Source organism: Anolis carolinensis, chromosome 5 (genome assembly GCF_035594765.1).
Source record: "Anolis carolinensis isolate JA03-04 chromosome 5, rAnoCar3.1.pri, whole genome shotgun sequence".
NCBI classification, from domain to species: domain Eukaryota; kingdom Metazoa; phylum Chordata; class Lepidosauria; order Squamata; family Dactyloidae; genus Anolis; species Anolis carolinensis.
The window spans coordinates 152141431-152160305 of NC_085845.1; the positions used below are offsets into that span (position 1 = coordinate 152141431).

The 18875-nt window shown below is 38.4% G+C and overlaps 1 protein-coding gene across 2 annotated transcripts in view; it reads left to right on the forward strand.

Moving 5' to 3' along the window:
* The first annotated feature begins 4185 nt into the window (after positions 1-4185).
* The window catches only part of nup107 (nucleoporin 107), a 30923-nt gene continuing 16233 nt past the window's right edge, over positions 4186-18875 (forward strand). The window contains exons 1-10 of one of the 2 annotated variants that reach the window (XM_003224612.4): positions 4186-4288; positions 7335-7400; positions 7957-8043; positions 8331-8446; positions 10818-10950; positions 11560-11663; positions 12828-12952; positions 15104-15152; positions 15557-15628; positions 17299-17387. In XM_003224612.4, the coding sequence (XP_003224660.2) occupies positions 7337-7400; positions 7957-8043; positions 8331-8446; positions 10818-10950; positions 11560-11663; positions 12828-12952; positions 15104-15152; positions 15557-15628; positions 17299-17387 (839 nt within the window). In that variant the 5' untranslated portion in view covers positions 4186-4288; positions 7335-7336. Of the gene's footprint in view, positions 4357-7334; positions 7401-7956; positions 8044-8330; positions 8447-10817; positions 10951-11559; positions 11664-12827; positions 12953-15103; positions 15153-15556; positions 15629-17298; positions 17388-18875 lie in introns of both variants that reach the window. The other variant, XM_008116598.3, reaches the window with a different exon arrangement.

The window sequence follows — 18875 nt, forward strand, 5'->3', positions numbered from 1 at the left end:
CTATCTGTAAGTGAATGTTTTGTATCGTTTGCTAATGTTAGCCATAAGGCGGTAAGAAAAAAATTGGACAAAAAAGGATTTAGAACTTGAACAAAAGCGTTTATAAAGTTCACAGTTGCTACAGAAGTCAACAAGAAAGTGACATTTGTCTAACTTAACTCAGTTTTACCAATAAGGCATCATGGATGTATGCTCCTAAACCACTAATATTCCAATAACGTAAAATTTCAACAGCAATTTTTAGGATTGAATCAACCTCCATTGCTATTTTAATGATTCTAAATCCCAGTCCAACACTGATCACTTTTTAATTTTACATCATATAAATGTATTTCATAATTAGATCCTTAACTCTGTTTTGGGGATTAATAAATCAGACCATGCATAGTCTGTTTTAATTTCACTGGGTTAATACGTTCATGCAATTGTTTTGTGATAATTACTTCAACTTTAGTAAAATCAAAAACACTCCGTGAGCATGTTTCTCTTTTGTTTTTATCTATTCATGACTTAGTTTTTTGTAGCTTTCTTGAAACTCCTCCTCCAAATTGGGCAAATGATCAAGGCGGTTACATCATTTTTTGTAGTTTTCGGGATTTTTACCTACTATCCCAACATGTAGTTGTTGTTGTGGGCTCTATTCTGGCAGTTCCTCACACTTGGAGCTCCACTTTATTCCCACCCTCAAAGTGGTGTTTTTTAATCACAAGAAAGAATCAGACAACATTTTTCTGTAACTCTATTTTAAAAATGACAATGAGGAGTTACATCCCCTTTCACCTCTTTACATCAATCTGGAAGGGGCCTGGCATTGTCCAAATTTTCTAGATACAAAGAAACACCCGGTTTCAGTAATAAGATGGCATAGTGGACTAAGTGACTTGAAGGTTGGGTTGCTGACCTGAAAGCTGCCAGGTTAGAATCCCACCTGGGGAGAGTGCGGATGAGTTCCCTCTATCAGCTCCAGCTCCATGCGGGGACATGAGAGAAGCCTCCCACAAGGATGGTAAAAACATCAAAACATCCGGGCGTCCCCTGGGCAACGTCCTTGCAGACGGCCAATTCTCTCACTCCAGAAGCAACTCAAGTTGCTTCTGACACGAAAAAAGTAATAAGATTCCTTTCTTATTAGAAATTGGATTTGAATGGAATAATCTAATTAATCTCATTGAAGTATTTTTAAATAAGACCTTTATGTTTTATGACTTAAAACCAAGCTGAAACAAAAATTGAGTAAAGAACCAACAGGGTAATATACAATTTATTGATTTCTTGGCACTATATATTAATGCTGTAGTTCAAGAGAGCATTTATGGTGAAATTCCCACTTAGGCTACACATTTCAGGTTATATTTCTTCCCTTAATCGATTTTGTTTGCATAACTTGACTGGTGTTTTAATGTTAGAGCACAGGGGATTTCCTCTTGCACCGTCTATGAAGTTCACAGATGGTGCAGGAGCCAACACAGAAATGTAGCTGGTTTAGCTGTTCAGATTCTCAGATACTGAATACTATATCTATAAATCTTTCCTTGATACTCCTTCGGTTCAGAAAAAAAGAAGAAGGTATAGCTAAGAATAGAAGTCTGCAACATCAGAGATGAAAAGAAGACAACTGACCTCAGCAGGTAAAGAACAGGAAAAGCTGCAATGACATCCCTTATGTACCATTAAGAGCCCTCACAAAGCTAACAAATGCATGTATGTCTGAGCCAGCTATATTTGGAAGCCCTTTCTTTATGAGGGAGGAGTGAAAGAGATGGCATGCTTTGCAACATCTCAAAGAATAAAACCAGGCCGCACGTGGCCAGGCAACATCTGAGTATGGCAAAAGTTATTAATGAAGGACATACAAGCCAGAAAGTCTTCACCTGTTTGCTTTTGCCTGGGCCACTGGAAAGAGATGGGTTTTGTCTCCTCTCCTGCATGGACTCAGCATTGTTTTTTCCTTAGCTTTTTTTTTTTTTTTGTACTGTAGTTGGATCCGTAAGCTTTATTAGGGCATGAGCGACTGAAAAACCTGGTGAAATATAGGATGGCACCAAAGAAGAGAAGTGTTCATTCTGTTTCACAGCTATATATATAAGCCCAGCTTCCCTTCCAGAAGAACATTATGGCTCAAGGCAAGGTACAAAATGGTTATAACGGACAAATGCAAAACCATTAAAATGCATATATCAAAATACACTAATACAGTAGAGTCTCACTTATCCAACACTCGCTTATCCAACGTTCTGGATTATCCAACACATTTTTGTAGTCAATGTTTTCAAAACATAGTGATATTTTGGTGCTAAATTCGTAATTACTACATAGCATTACTGCGTATTGAACTACTTTTTCTGTCAAATTTGTTGTATAACATGATGTTTTGGTGGTGAATTTGAAAAATCATAACCTAATTTGATGTTTAATAGGCTTTTCCTTAATGCCTCCTTATTATCCAACATATTCGCTTATGCAACATTCTGCCAGCCCGTTTATGTTGGATAAGTGAGACTCTACTGTACTAATAAAGGAAAGCCAATACACTTCAAATTTTTCAACATGGGTAATGGTGCATCTACACCAGGCATGTGCAAACTTTGGCCCTCCGGGTGTTTTGAACTTCCAACTCCCACAATTCCTAACGGCCGGCTTATCTACACTGTGGATTAATGTAGTTTGAAAGCACGAAAACTGCCGTGGCTGAATACTGCGAAATCCTGACAGCTGTAGTTTTGCAGGGTTTTTAGCCCTCTCTGCCAAAGAGTTTGGGTGTCACCCCAAGTCCCAGGATTCCATAGCATTGAGCCATGCCAGATAAAGTATCAAACCTCATTCATTCTGCTGTGTAGTTGCACCCATAGTAGGAATAGTAGTAGTACCGTGTTTCCCTGAAAATATGACAGTGTCTTATATTAATTTTTGCTCCCAAAGATGCTCTAGGTCTTATTTTCAGGGGTTGTCTTATTTTTCCATGAAGAAGAATTCACATTAATTGTTGAACAAAAAAATGAACATTTATTATATACTGTACAATTAGTTGTCATCACAAACCAGCATAACCAGACAAACTGTGAATCCTATCAAGAATTTCTTGTTACTACCATTAATTCCATGTCCAACACTCTATAGTACGTATATTTTCCAATCCTGCATGCTCTGGTGTTCTGTTCGGCGGGCATGCTTCCAAACAAAAATGTTGCTAGGTCTTACTTTCGGGGGAGGCCTTATATTTAGCATTTCAGCAAAACCTCTACTAGGTCTTACAGTAGAGTCTCACTTATCCAAGCTAAACGGGCCGGCAGAAGCTTGGATAAGCGAATATCTTGGATAATGAGGGATTAAGGATAAGCCTATCAAACATCAAATTAGGTTATGATTTTACAAATTAAGCACCAAAACATGTTATACAACAAATTTGACAGAAAAAGTAGTTCAATATGCAGTAATGTTATGTTGTAAATATTGTATTTATGAATTTAGCACCAAAATATCACGATATATTGTAAACATTGACTACTAAAATGGCTTGGATTATCCAGAAGCTTGGTTAAGCGGGGCTTGGATAAGTGAGACTCTACTGTATTTTCTGGGGATGTCTTATTTTAGGGGAAACGGTAGTAGTAGTAATAATATTTTATTTATACCTTGCCATCATCGCCCATAGGGACTATGGCAACTTACAAATACAGTAGCACACAATGGTGCCAGACAACATATAAAATACATTATATCAACATTAAAGCCAGTAACATTTAAAACCAGACCATGTAAAATTAGCAAGGGCCATAAAGTCAATAATATGGCAAAGAATGGGTTAAAAAATCCATGCAGTCAATTTAGTTTTTCCTGGCTAAAGATAGTAGATTGGTGCTGTCTTTTTTAATGATGGTTTTGTGTACTGTGTAGTACCTTTTAGGCCACGTGTAGGTGTCTAAAATCTGTTATTCCTACATGAATTTCGTGTTGAGATCTGAATCCTAGACTTCATTATACACATACAGATATTCTGAAGAAGGGGCACTGAATCTGCCCATCTGTTGTCACATAGCAACGTATGGCTTTTCCGGCGCCTTTGACCCGCAATCGCTCATCACACACAAACTTCCTTCCAGCGATGGAAAACTTTCCCGCCACGCCCAAAGCGGCGGGGACTGGACGGTCCTCCTAGCCTGCAGGAGGTGCTATGTGCCTTTGTACACATCTCCATGGAGCCATCCGTGTCCTGGGTTTCACTTCCGCTTCCGGCGGGCGGGAAGTCTCAAGAAACGAGCGGCAGCTGCTACTCGGCTGAGGAGAGTAGGTGAGTACAGCGGAAGGTCTGTAGGCGAGTCAAAGGAGTGAGAGGAGGCTTGGGCGTTGGGTAGAGAGGTGAGGCCTTTGCTCTTGCCCCTGCCGCCTTCTATATTTTTGCAGCTGAAGAAGAAATAGTCTCAGAGCATGTTCTTCGCCTCAGCAAAGCGGTCAAGGCCTCCTCTCTTTGCGTTGTCAATGGCTTTCATCTCCGAAATCACTGGGTCGCTGTGAGTTTTTCGGGTCATTTTATAGAAGCATTCTCTCCTGACGTTTCTCCCACATCTGTGGTAGGCATCCTTAGAGGTTGAGAGGTCTGTGGGAAACTAGGCAAGTGGGTTTTATATATCTGTGGGATGTCCAGTTTGGGAAAAAGAACTTTTGTCTGTTTGAAGCAGGTGTGAATGTTGCAATTGGCCACCTTGATTCGCATTGAATAGCCTAGCAGCTTCAAGGTCTGGCTGTTTACTGCCTGAGGGAATCCTTTGTTGGGAGGTGTTGGCTGCTCCTGATGGATTCATGTCTGGAATTCCTCAGTTTTCTGCGTGTTGTTCTTTATCTGCTGACCTGATTTTAAATTTTTTCAGTAGTGATAGTCAAATTTTGTTCATTTTCATGATCTCCTTTCTGTTGAAATTGTCCACATGTTTGTGGATTTCAATGGCTTCTCTGTGTAGTCTGACATAGTGGTTGTTAGAGTGGCCCAGTGTTTCTGTGTTCTCAAATAATATGCTGTGCAGGGCCATAGCCAGAAAAAATTTTTGGGTGGGATTTGAACCCCAAAACACCACCCCCACCCCAGCTACAGACTTGTCAATATCTGCTTGAGATAGTGCCTGGAGGGACTCTTAATTTTTTGCGCCTCATAGACTTAGCATGGGGATTTGGTTAACCAGTTAAAATTCATGAGTAAACCAGTTTTTTTTTTTACCTGAACCCCTAACACCCCCCCCCCCTCGGCTACAGGCCTGCCAGGTTGGTTCATCAAGTGGTCTGCTATGGCTGACTTCTCTGGTTGGATTACTCTGCAGTGCCTTTCATGTTCTTTGATTCGTGTTTGGGCAGTGCTGTGTTTGGTGGTCCCTATGTATACTATACTATGTAAATAAAGAACACCACTCAGAAAACGGATTTCCGTTATATGAATCAATCAGGGCCAGCTGACACCTCCCAACAAAGGATTCCCTCAAGTAGGAAGCAGCCAAATCTTGAAGCCGAAGGGCTATTCAATGCTAATCAAGGTAGCCAATTGAAACATTCACTCCTGCCTCAAACAGACAAGAGTTCTTTCTCCTACCCTGAATATTCCAGATATATAAACTACACATCTATGGCAGGCATCCCCACACCTCTCAACCTCTGGGGATGCCTGCCAAAGAGGCAGGTGAAATGTCACGAAAGAATGCTTCTGGAACATGGCCATACATCCCAGAAAACTCACAGCAATCCAGTGATTCCTGCCATGAAAGCCTTCGACAACACATCATATATATCTTACACACATAGCATGAACGTGATTTTATTCAATATTTTAAAAAATGTTGTACATGAAGCAAATTCTGAGTACACTGAACAATTGGAAAGCAGAGGTGTCACTGTCTGAACCACTCATGTGGATGATTTTGGAGTCTTTTGAATGTCAGGATAAGGGATGCTCAAGCATTGAGCCTCTCAGAAATGCCTGTTCGCTTTCACACTGCACTGCTTCTGTGACAATTTAATCGCCTTTTCTCTGGGATCCTGGGATATAGAGTTTTGAGAGGGACATAGAATTGTCTCTAGTGCACTGCTAAATTATTATGGGTAAGATAAAAGAGACACCCCCACCTAGCAGCCCATTTGCTGATATTGTTCACCCCTTGTCTTGAAACAGTGGGCTCTCAAATGGGGCTTACTCACAGCTAAGTGTGTATAGGGTTGGCACCAAGTGGATATACAGTAATCCTCAGGCAATTGGCCTTTGGCACCCATTCCTGATTGGTTCCAGAACCCCTGCCCCCTATGGATACCAAATCCATGGGTGCTCACATCCCATCATACACAACAGTATAGCAAAATGGTGTCCTTTGTACGTATTGTCAAATTGAAAGTTTGTTTGTTGGATTTAAAAAATATATTTTCAAGCCATGAATGATTGAATCTGTGGTTGGGCGTCTGTAGGAAAAAGGTGTTTCTCTCATTCCTTCATGAGAATTAAGCTCAGTAGGTACCTTGGAATATTACTGACAGGTGTTCTTTACACTGTTCTCATTCATTCACACTGTTCCTTGGAATGTTATGTGACTGGCAGATGTTCTTTATACTGTATCAATTCATTCACATTCACACCATTCCTTGGAATATTACTATGGCTGACAGGTGTTCTTCACATTATTTTCATTCATTTATTCCCTTTTTCCTCCCACAGCTTGAAGTTGTTACTCTTTTGGACATCAATAGCCAGGTTCCTTCAGACAGAATTGTCAATTGGGACTAAAATTTTAAAATTGCAAAATTTCCAAGTTCTGCTCTGTTAGAGACCAATGATTTCCAAAAAGTGGGGTGTGTATGTGCTTGCATATGCAAATGCAACAAACTGTCTGGGTGCCCTGGTCTCGGAATACCATGGGAAGGAGAATCTTTTCAATAGCAGCTCTTCACTTCTAGATTTCCTCTGTAGAGCAGATCTGCTTGGGTGCCCCTGTTAATTGTCATGGTATTGGTACTATACAAAGTGTTGTAAGCATACTGGTACTAAGCAAACCGCTTTTGCTTTTGCAGGCTTTTAAGAACTTGTAATGTAGGATTTTGAACTTTCAACCAGACCTGATTTATACAGTCTGTTTCATTGTATTATCCCTATTTCATTTTGTTCTGGTTTGTGTTCTTATTTTAGCTTCTGTTTTTGTTGAGTCATGCTATTTATTATTTTCATAGCTACAAGCAATTATTTACTTAATGAAAAAGACACAAAGCTAAGAAGTACTTTCCTCTGAACTCTTCCTGCTTGATTGCTCATTCAAAAGAAACCGAAGATACATTTCAATAAAGTTTCATTGATTCTTTTCCCCTTTCAGAAATGTCTTCTCCACAAGAAATAACTCAGCCAGTTTGGAAGCAGAGTTCTCAAAAAAAAGTTTCGAGTATCCTTTTTTGAGGCCTAGTGGAATGGTCTTAATGCTTGTATTTCTTGAATTCTCATAAATTACATTTGCTTGTTTATTTCTTAATTTTCAACATCGCGACTGGTCATGGTATTATGTATTGTAACATATAACACAACATTTCCTTTCTTGAGGACCTTGTGATCTAATTTTCTTCATCAGAAAATGGCTAGAAGTCTCTGAAAATACAGTAAAAACTTTGTGTGTATTTCTTTTTGTCCCTTAAGAAAGATAACTAACCATGCAATCCAGTGCATATTTAAACAAGGACCCTGTTTTCTTACCAGAAGACAACCATATGTTTTTTAAAATCAGTCCTCCCTTCCAGTTCATGTAGTTTTTTGAAAAACAGCACTCATTTCACCTAGTTTATCCCAAGGCTTTGTGGAAAAGGTGGTTTTGGGGAAAGCATTTAAGGAAGAGAGGGAAAGAAAAAGCTGTGCATACCTAGATTGTCTTCATCTGTAATAGCTACAGGTATCTGAAAAATGAGTCAGAATATAAACTTTTTCTTAACCGGATTCCCTTTTCCTAGTCCTTGCTTCCCTGGATGACAGTTTAAGTGGTATGGCAACAAGAGGACTGACAGTTCCCAGGACTCCAGGATTATTTCCTCACTCCTGTACGTTCATTTGCACTTAATGCCTATTTGTTTACCATTCAAATGCTTTTTTAATTGTAGGAATTTTAGTAATACACTAAATGTTTATATGTAGTATGTTTTCTCTAACACAGTACTGTCAAAATTTAATTAAGAGAGTATCTTTAAGGATAGAGTTTTGAGCACAAGAAAATTGTGACAGCACTTTCTGCGATGCAGCTTCATAAACTGATTAGCTAGAAAACTAATGCTTCGTGATCTGTTCCTATTCCACTTTGGAAAAATACTACGGTATATTTTTTCCCCAGTTACTCCACACAGTCGAAGTTCCATGAGGCAACCAAACATGTTTACCATTCTGGGCCCAGAAGGAAAATCTCCTTATCTTGTACATACTCCTGGGCATCTTGGAAATCTATCTGTGGTAAGAACACACTGAGTCGGAATGGCTGCATGGAGTGCATATGGCAGTTGTGTTTCCCTTATGCTCCATGGAAGAGAGTGTTGATTCTTTGACCATCTTCTAGCTAAGTCCTCCAAGGGTTCTGCAAAAGCATTGTAGGGGTTTCTTTACCAAAGTAAATGTTTGTGGTTATATATAATATTTTCTTGTACCAAAATAGAGGCCTGTAGTTGCATTTAAAGTATTTTCTCATTTTTCCAAACACTCAGGCAATAGGAGTAGATGAAAAAAGAAGAACGTTGTGGGTTCACAATGTTTAGGGACGGAGTTGGGGTTTTATGAGAGGGGAGAGTCTTCTGAAAGGTTTGACAACAAAAAGGCCTGGGAGCCGCTGTTCTATGACATTATTTTGGCCCAAACCTACCAACTGGAAGACCTAGAGAGGGAAATATTTGTGGGCCTCTCTAGGTCCTCCACTGCAGCTCTGTGGCATGCCTCTAACCCAAATATAGTTTAAATATAGAGTTTGCTATTAATTTTCTGATGTTAACTTTTCCCCAGCTTAGAAAAGCAGTATTAAATTTATATTTAGAGATCAGTTATCTCATCAATAGCTTGAAGAATCAGAATTACCATGGCATCTGCCCTAGCATGCTGTTAAAGAATGCTTTAATGTTTGAAGACTACAGAGATGGAAAGTTCTTCCATTATGTGACTATGACATCACTGGTGTGTTACTGGGGCCACAGTGGTACAACGGGCTAAACCGCTGTGCTGCTGAACTTGCTGACCAGAAGGTTAGTGGTTCAGATCTGTGGGATGGGGTGAGCTCCCGCTGTTAGCCCCAGCTTCTGTCAATTTAGCAGTTCAAAAACATGCAAATGTGCATAGATCAGTTGGTACTGCCTCCGCAGGAAGGTAACAGTGCTCCATGCAGTCATGCAGGCCATATGACCTAGGAGGCATCAACGGACAGCTCAGGGTCTTCGGCTTATCACCACCCCTCAAATCCGGAAGTGGAGGCCTTTACCTTATCAGTGTTATGGTTGTTTCTAGGCATTGATTGTTTGCTTTTGTGTTTGTGTATGCTGGAATCCACTCTGAGTCCCCTTGGGGAGATAGGGCGGAATACAAATAAAGTATTATTATTATTATTGCTGCTACTACTACTACTGTAGTTATTGGTTGTGAAACTGTGTTTCTGCTTTCACCTTGAAAGCTGCAAAGTTGATTGTTGGAAGGATGGAAGATGCAGAGTCTATTTGTACTCTTGCAAATGCTGAATTATCATTGTTGACAGATTTGCTGTCATTTTGCATGCTGAAACATCTTATATTGATACTGCAGTCCTTTCAACAGTAAGCTATGTGATATTTTCTTCTTAAATTTTAAAGAGCTTCTCTCACTATCCTATGGACCAAAATGTGTTTTACAGTGCATTTTACTGGGTGGTTTTTTTTCTCATTTCTTTGAATGCAAGTTGATGGGCAGCCACATAATTTTATGGTGACAGTCAATGAATGTAAAATATTAGAAGTGGTGGGCATGGAGGAGCTCTTTTACCTATCCAATATATTCTTATGGAGCCTAGGATTTTGTTGTAGAGAAACAAGCACTTGACCATCTAAGAGTTAGGATGCCTAAATTTGAGGGAACGGAATAGCTAACTTTTTGTTTGCTTGTTCACACATGAACTTTTAAGTGATGAAAGCCAGACCCCCCCAGAGGTGAGCCATGAAGTAGAACAGACTTCATTTTGGCTACTGCCACTACTCCCACAGACATTCTCTCTTCTCTGGTTCTGTCTCTTAATTCTTTAACCCAAGAGGGGTGGGGATTATCTCGGCAGCAAAACCAATTTTGTTTCTAAAATAGAGGGGACAGTATAAAATGCCCCCCTCCTGGCCTAATACCCATATCACGCTACAGACTTTCTGTGGCTCTTCTTTCTTTCCAATGTAGAAATCTTTCCTGCCGAGAAAGTATGCCATGCCTTGTTGTTCTTACTGTTCATGTTACTCTTAGGCTTGCCTGTGGTGTGTGAGAGAGTGCCTGTTTTACTATCACCACCCTATTGTATTAGGATGACTTCAACAAACATTTTAAATTGTTTGCCTAGAATTACTTTGGATGCATCTACACTGTAGAATTAATGCATTTTGACACCATTTTAACTGCCATGGTTCAATGCTATGGAATCTGTGGAATTGGGAGTTTGGCAAAAGAGAAGACCTTGGGAAACCACGACTTCCATGATTCCAGGCAGTTAAAGTGATGTTAAACCGCATCAGTTCTATAGTGCAAATGCACCCTCTGTTATCAAACAAAAATTGACATTATTTATTATGATACTGTTAAACCAGGCTTTATTTTCTGTTTTGTAATCATTTAGCTAGACGACAGCGACTGGACAACTGCACTCACACCTCCGCACTCAGTGATGTTCTCAAATTTAGAGTACAGTGGAGCAGAAGATGTCACTAAGAGTGTTGTTCTGTTGAATGAGGATGATCCTGGGGAAGCAGGTAAAAGTGTACTTTTCCCCTTTATGATTTCTTTACGTATATGTTTGACAGTTTTGATGAGGCCGGGTAGAGTAGACCTGGATCATTAGAAACTCCACTTAAGCCTGCTTGGTTTACTGCATAGTCCATCATGTTGCAGGATAAGACCAAATTGGATCATTCAGTTTGATTGGTGCTATAATAGGAAACACTTCCTAAGAAAAATGGCCATAGGCAAACATAATAATTAATACCTTAGAGCATGTTAGGCTAGCCACATATGCATTACTGCATACTCAAGATGGTAGTTCTGAGTTATTTTGTTTTGATACAGTGATTTGGATTTATTATGAGCGAATAACTTCAGAACGGCATTGTCAAGTGTCTACTTGCTAAAATTATTCCATAGCTACATTTCTTTTTCATGTGTCAGTCATCCTAGGAAGACATTCATGTTACTGTTCTAAAAAAACCTTTTGAAAAATACTTTCTTACAAAGTGTACTTTGAAATAAAGTACTTAGTGTGTACTGTTCTTAGAAAAAAATAATTTAGGTATTACCTTGTTACAAGCTAGAATTGTTTAAAATCAAGCTGTTCTGATGTGTACCTTTTTCTTATCTGATTCCAGCTACTAGGAGCATGTACTCTGATTTTCTGAATTCTTTGTTAAAGCACACCTCAAATACCGTTTTTGAACTTACAGACGAGTATGAAGATACTTGCAATAGCCAGGTATTTTCTATTATATTTTTATTCATTCCATCATTGCTTAAATAATTTTCTGTCAATGAATATGCATAGAAATTGTGTAGCAAATGTGGCAGCCATTAAACATTTTCTATAGCTATTTGGTTTTTTTGGCTATTAAATGATATTAAGCACTGAGTGCTCAATGTCAGGGCAATTTCTCTTTACACAGTCCAACCAAATAAATATTGGTGTCTTGGCTTTTGCTGGGATTATTTGAGGCACTTATTCAGAACATTGCATTGGATAGACTGCATCAGCTCTACTTTCTAAGATATGGTGTGTTGAATAACTTGAAAGTTTGAATCATAAATCTGCACTTTTGATGTGAAATAAGTGGATTTCTTTTAATTTTGTTTCCTTTGTGTTTAAAAGATATTAATTTAAACACTACATTCAAATAACCTGTTTTTTATGGACAAGCAGAGTGAATAGTGGTGTATGGCATATGTTCCGTATCTCAAAAACTAGAGCTGGTAGAGGAAAACTGGTGCCATTTTTGGAAACAGTAGGTCAGATATGCCCAGAAACAGGGCTAACATTTCAGGCACAAGATATGTGTTGGTCATTGTTATCTTTGCCTTTTATGAACCTCTTGTTAACAGTAGTATATCTTTTTTTCTTTTTATTTTATTTCACCTTTGATTATAAATTATTTGGGTCAAGACTCTACCTGTGCCTTGGTTCTGTTTATGCTGTGAAGAAGAGAATGTCCGTCTCCAAGAATCCTGGGGCTAATGTTTGTCCTCTAGAGATTTGTAGGCTACACCACCTCCAAATCTTCAGAACTGGAAGTGACTAGAAGCTTATTTCCATTTTTGTAAAAACACAGACACCTTTTGTTAAACAGGACAAAGAGAGGGTTGCACCTTATTTTAAAGGGTAATTAACTCCCTGGAAAATTTTAGAAGAAGTGGTTCTTTTTTTCTATTCTGAATCTTTTTCAGCGGATTGGGATGGGCTAGATCTGCACAATATGTTTATTATGTGAAGATGTGTGCATTTTGCCTGCAATTGTATGATTCGCAACTTCTCTCTAAGTCCTGCTATACTTACATCTGTATATGCACACACCATTTTATGGATGATCAAGTTTTAAATGGAAAAGTAAAATGAAAAATAAAAGTGTTATTGTTGTTTTAATGTCAGGTAAACATTCTTCAAAAATTAGTGAACCGAGCAGCTCCTGGACAGAAGTTTTTAAAAACTGCCAGTGTGTTGTGGCTTCTCAAGCAGGAGATGGTAACATGGAGACTGTTGTCCTCAATTTACAGGTAACCCACCCAAAGACTGCTGGATTTTCTCCCCCAGCTCATTAGTTTAGTACATTCTGGTCTGCTAGATTGCAGATCTAGACACCTCAAGGTAGATTTTGTTGCTTCCATGTATTATATATGGCTTATGTATTATAAGGTTGCACTATGTATGTGAAAAATAAAAAATCCAGACTTATTTTTTCTGTTAGAAGTTTGCATATTTTTAAAAAGCTTTTCATACACTTGTAATGCTGTCCTATTTGTGTTTACTTTAGAGATGCCTCACCATGTTTAGGGTCGCTGTATCTTGGATTTTTTTTTTGCAAGATGAATTCAAAGAGGATTGCTCTCTTTGAGATTGAGAGAATGTGACATGCTGTAGTGCACCCGATGAGTTTCCATGGCTGAAAAAGGCTGCCAACACTAAAACACTACACCACACTGTTACTTTTTGTAATTCATATAAGTGAAGCCTAAAATACCCATCTTTTAAACCAGTGTGGTCCAACCTCTAGTTACCCGAGGGCCAATCAGACTTTAGTATAGGAATGTGAAGGCCAGAGACATTCCAGAAAGAAAACGAATTCTTAAAAATTTAAAGCAGTAAGAAGGGTAAACTTTTTTTCCAAATGTTAAATTAAAATATTTTTCCAGTAAGAAGGGCAAGGGCCAACAAAAATGAATAGGTGTGCCGCATGCGGCCCGCGAGCTGCAGGTTGGATCACACTGTTTTAAACTATGCTGCCCATTTGTTTAAGAGGTTATTAACTTGACTAAAAAGTTGTTATTAAACAAAACTTCATTATACAGAAATGTATATGTAACAACATTAACATAACAATGTTATGTAACAACATTAAAAACAACATTTTTTCAAATAACCCATATGTTCTGTGTATCTCTATATATAAAAGTTGACATATATATGTTCACCAGTCTGTTTGTACCACAAGGGCTGTTGCTAGGTGAAGTGGCCCTCTGTGAAGTCACTGGGAAATAAAGGTTTCATGGGTAGGAGGGAGAGAGTCACAAAGAGAACCTGCACATCCTTTCCAGAGTGTTGCCATGGAAACATTGTGAGATAGGCCCTCTCAGAGCTGAAGAAGGGAGAAAGTAAGTGGGCAATAGTCCCAACAATGCCTGGGCAATGCTGTATATATATGCTAGTTTGGTAACAAATTGTTAACAAGTTGTTTAATTTTCAGGAGCTGAGCAATATCCATAAAATTAATATAGCTCCAATAACGTAATACTGTGAGATAAGATTATTTAATTCCAGGTGCAGAAAGACTATTCATATCAAAAAATCTTAATATTTTAAAGTTGAAATGTATAACAACTTATGATCATTCATATGTTTGAACAACTTGTATTAGTCCTATCTGTGGCTATAGTAAGTAATCAAAGGAGTAGTTATCCACAATATTTAGAAGACACAAGTTCCCCTCCTTCATTTTAAAGATATCCAGGCCCTTCTCTTTAGTTCCTAGAGTTAGAGTGGGATCTATTTTTCCAGATATCTGGACTCACCTTGGACTGTTAGCCATACTGGCTTGGTGGGGTTGGAATCCAGCAATATCTGGAGAGTCACAGATTATTCACCGTTGCTCAGATAAAAGGAAGATTCACTACTTAGAGAACAGTCAACATCTCCCTCCCCTGTTATGTGTTTTTATTTGTATAGTTGGTGTGAGCATGCTATTGCCATTCTTAAATAGTGCAAGTGAAATGCAGTTTAATATGGTGAAATACCAGTGAATTAATGGAGACTAAATTAGTGGAGTTGAGTGAATAGTGGATTGTCACCAATTTTGAGGATACAAAAGACAATATTCAAAATATAAAGACAGGCATACACTTAATCTGTTTCTGGCATCAAGAATCTCAATATGACTCTCAATCCTTGAGTAGAATTTGTAGGAAAATTAATTTGCAAAACAGTGTGGGCCTGTATGGGGATAGAGACATGTACAGAGACCTTTCAATTTATATAACACTGTATATGTATAGATAGGATGAAGAGGAAGCAAAGTTATGAGGGTCTCTTTTACATAAACGTGAAGTGTGTGACTCTGAGAATCATGCTCCAAATATTTTCATTTGTTTTGGGGTGTTAAAAATAACATTTGATGCTAGTCTGCATTATTTTTCTCTCTGTATTAAATTCAGGGATAGGATACAGTCTGCTTTGGAAGATGAAACCATGTTTGATATTGCAGTAAGTTTTGTTACAGCCTTTTTTATAAAAGCATTACTATATACATGAATAAATGTTTTACTGTTTAAAATGTAATTGAGCCTAGACATGAAGCTATGGAATTAAATACTTAAGATAACCTTGAAATTGTCAAATATTACTTAAAAGCCCAAAATATTTTAAGTAGAGCGTTGTGCAAACAAATTCCTACTGCAGCCCCCATCACATGTACTGGAATCTACTTTACAAAGTCTTCTAATCCTCTGGAGGAAACTTAGAGAGGAGGCCATTGGGGGAAAATGGGAATTCACTTTGCTTATAAATCCTGTTCCATTGGATGCAGCCAAAGGAAAAAAAATGAAAGTCACTTATCTGAAAAAAATAATGTTGACCTCTCATCTGAAGATCAATGTGTTGTTCCCTAGGTTATAAATGCTAGTGAAAAGACTGCTGTAAACAACCTGTTTCAGAGAGATTCATTGGTTCGACAAAGCCAGGTATGATTTAAAAGACCGCTTTTTAAAGGTTTCGGATACAGATCTAAATGCACTAACTTGTGAATGCATCCACGTAACCAAATAGTACCTGCTCCTAATTAAACATGCATTAGCTCTGCTGTCTGTTTTCTGAACAAATTGACAGACTAGTTCAATTAGGAAGTGAATTCTTCCTAATGTAGAGAATCAAAACAAAGCAGAATTGTTGTATGTAACAAGATATAAAATATTTATCTTAAAATATTTAAAATATGAAAATGTATACCTGTTACAGACCTTCTATTCATTTATAACAGCAAGGAACTACATAAATAATGAGTGTTATTAAAAATAGAAAGATAGAAATGAAGTGATACCAACAAATAAATTAAAATCAACGGTCAACAAGTGAAAACTTATATATTTGTTTAGTAGGTGTTGGGGCCCCTGGTGGCACAGTGTGTTAAAGCTCTGAGCTGCTGAACTTGTGGACCAAAAGGTCCCAGGTTCAAATCCCGGGAGCAGAATGAGCACCTGCTGTTAGCCCCAGCTCCTGCCAACCTAGCAGTTCGAAACATGCAAATGTGAGTAGATCAATAGGTACCGCTCTGTCGGGAAGGTAACCGTGCTCCATGCAGTCATGCCGGCCACATGACCTTGGAGGTGTCTTTGGACAACGTCGGCTCTTTGGCTTAGAAATGGAGATGAGCACCAACCTCCAGAGTCGGTCACGACTGGACTTAACATCAGGGGAAACCTTTACCTTTACCTTTAGGTGTTGGTTTAAAATGTGTATAGGTTGTGTATTGTAGAGAAAGGTGTGTTAGTTACTTTTGTATATATTGAAACATTTTTCTTTTTATGATAGATTTAATTTTGTTTCATATCATGTTGAAATAAAATCATTTATCAAAAAAGCCCAAACTTAAATAAAAGACTTCACTGTTCTTGCGTTTAAAGAAAATGTTTCTAAATTGCCCTTCATTTTGAAAAATATCTTGGCTGAAGGCAATGAGAGAACCTTCAAAATTGATTCTTTTATTTCCCCTGATACTTATCCATGGAGTAGCCAGATGTTAAATCATAGTTTTCTCACTTTTCTTACCACCTGTAACAGTGCCAATAAGCACATCTCTTAGGCCCTTTCTACACTGCCATGTTATCCAGATTATCAAAGCTTTGAACTGGATTATTTGGCAATGTAGACTCAAATAATTCAATTCAAAGCAAATAATATGGCAGTGTAGAAGGCCTAAGAGATGTGCTTATTGGCAGCTATACTGGTGGTAAGGAAACTTAGGTTGCAGGCACAAAACACATTTGTAGCGTGCCTTCCAGTCATTTCTGAATTACAGTGACCCTTAGATGAACTCATTATGGGCTTTTCTGGATTGTTTATATGTGACTTGCCTAAGGCCACCCATTGGGTTTCCATGACCAAGCAGCGAATCACACCCTGGTCTCTAGGGTTGCAATTCAATGCTAAAACTATATCCAATGTTAAAACAAGTACACCATGCTGGCTCTTCCAGAACACATACTTGGGCAAATATACTGTTGGATATACCTAGTGGAACTTACCTAGTAAACAGTGCCTGAGCATTTTGATTTCCCATGATAATAGGTAGGGTAGAAATTGGAAAGTGGCTTGTTTTATTTTGTGTAATTTCCGTGTTTAATTTAATTTTCAGTTGGTTGTAGACTGGCTAGAGAGTATTGCCAAGGATGAAATCGGAGACTTTTCTGATAATATAGAATTTTACGCAAAGTCTGTTTATTGGTAAGTTAATGACAAACTACTGAATGCACATTTTTGTTATCTGATGGTAATATCACATTATACATGAAGATTTTAAACAACTGTTTTTCAAAGTTTTTGCTGGACCCCCATACCTGTGCCTGCCTCTTTCATATATTTTCAGCCAATGTTGTGATTTCTAGAGTACATTTTAAAGGGCTGTTTATTTCTTTTGTCTTTTCATTCATAACAGATATTTTAATATTGCGAATTTAAACTCATAAGCTGACTTTTTATGGAAAGTCTTACAGCACTGATTTGGATATAAAGTTGAAATCAGGATTTTGTGTTTTATAGCAAGCCAGTATGGAATGTTTTCTTAACCAGTTGCCCCATTTTTCCTCCAGTTATCCCTGATATAAATCAGGCCTGCTGTAATTCGTTTGAATGTTTCAGGGCATGTTGGCCATCATAACCAGGTATAGCTTATAGCTTCTGCTTCTGAAGTTGCCTGCTATAGAAAGGTCCTGTCAGCTAACCTGAGAAATCTTGGGACAGAACAGTCTGCTGACAGGATTGTTCTTCTGGATTAAATCTGCCAACAAAATAGAGAGGTGTGAGAGAAGAGAAGTAAAGAAAGAACCAAGTTATTCCTTATGTCTGTATGCATACAGACACAGGGGTAACATAAAGTCATTGTGAGAGTACATCAAAGTAATTTGCAGCATCCCCAGACTAGGAGGTATTTAGATTTAAAACAGTTTTGCTGGTTTTGTGTTGTCATTGCCTTCACCCATGGGGATTCCTTTCTAAGGCCAAAATAGACAAAGACAGGTTTTGAAAGTAATTCTAATACTTTTGGGATCTTATGCCATCTGTCTGCAATGCTGTATCCAGTAAACAAACTCACTGCTGCTTCTGAGTAAGCATAAATTGGATTGTACAGTCAGTTGGTCCAAATCGAGTACATCGAAGATGCTGTAAATCAGTGGTGTCAAACCTGTGGTTCTCCAGATGTTGCGGACTTCAGCTCCCAGAATTCCTGGCTGTTGAACAAACTGACTAGGGCTTCTGGGAGTTGGAGGCCCAAACAGCTGAAGGGCCACAAGTTTGACACCTCTGCTGTAAATGCTATAGGACTTCTGAAGATGGGGAAGAAGTCATTCAGCTACTGGCTAGGGCAGTGGTTCTCAAGTTGTGGATCCCCAGATGTTTTGGCCTTCAACTCTCAGAAATCATAACAGCTGGTAAACTGGCTGGGATTTCTGGGAGTTGTAGGCCAAAACACCTGGTGACCCACAGGTTGAGAACCACTGGGCTAGAGGAATGCTTGTAGGTACCATAACAATAGCTTCCGGTATCAGCAGCAGAATGAGCGGATGTAGGAAGCCTGCTAGCTGTGTTTCCAAGTGTTGCTTGAATTGGGATGTCTTAAAGTAAAGTGAAGAGTGCTCATCAAAGACACTGTTTATTCATATGTATTGTTCAGTAAGTTAGAAGCTGCCTTGAAGATTATTTAATAAAAAATAC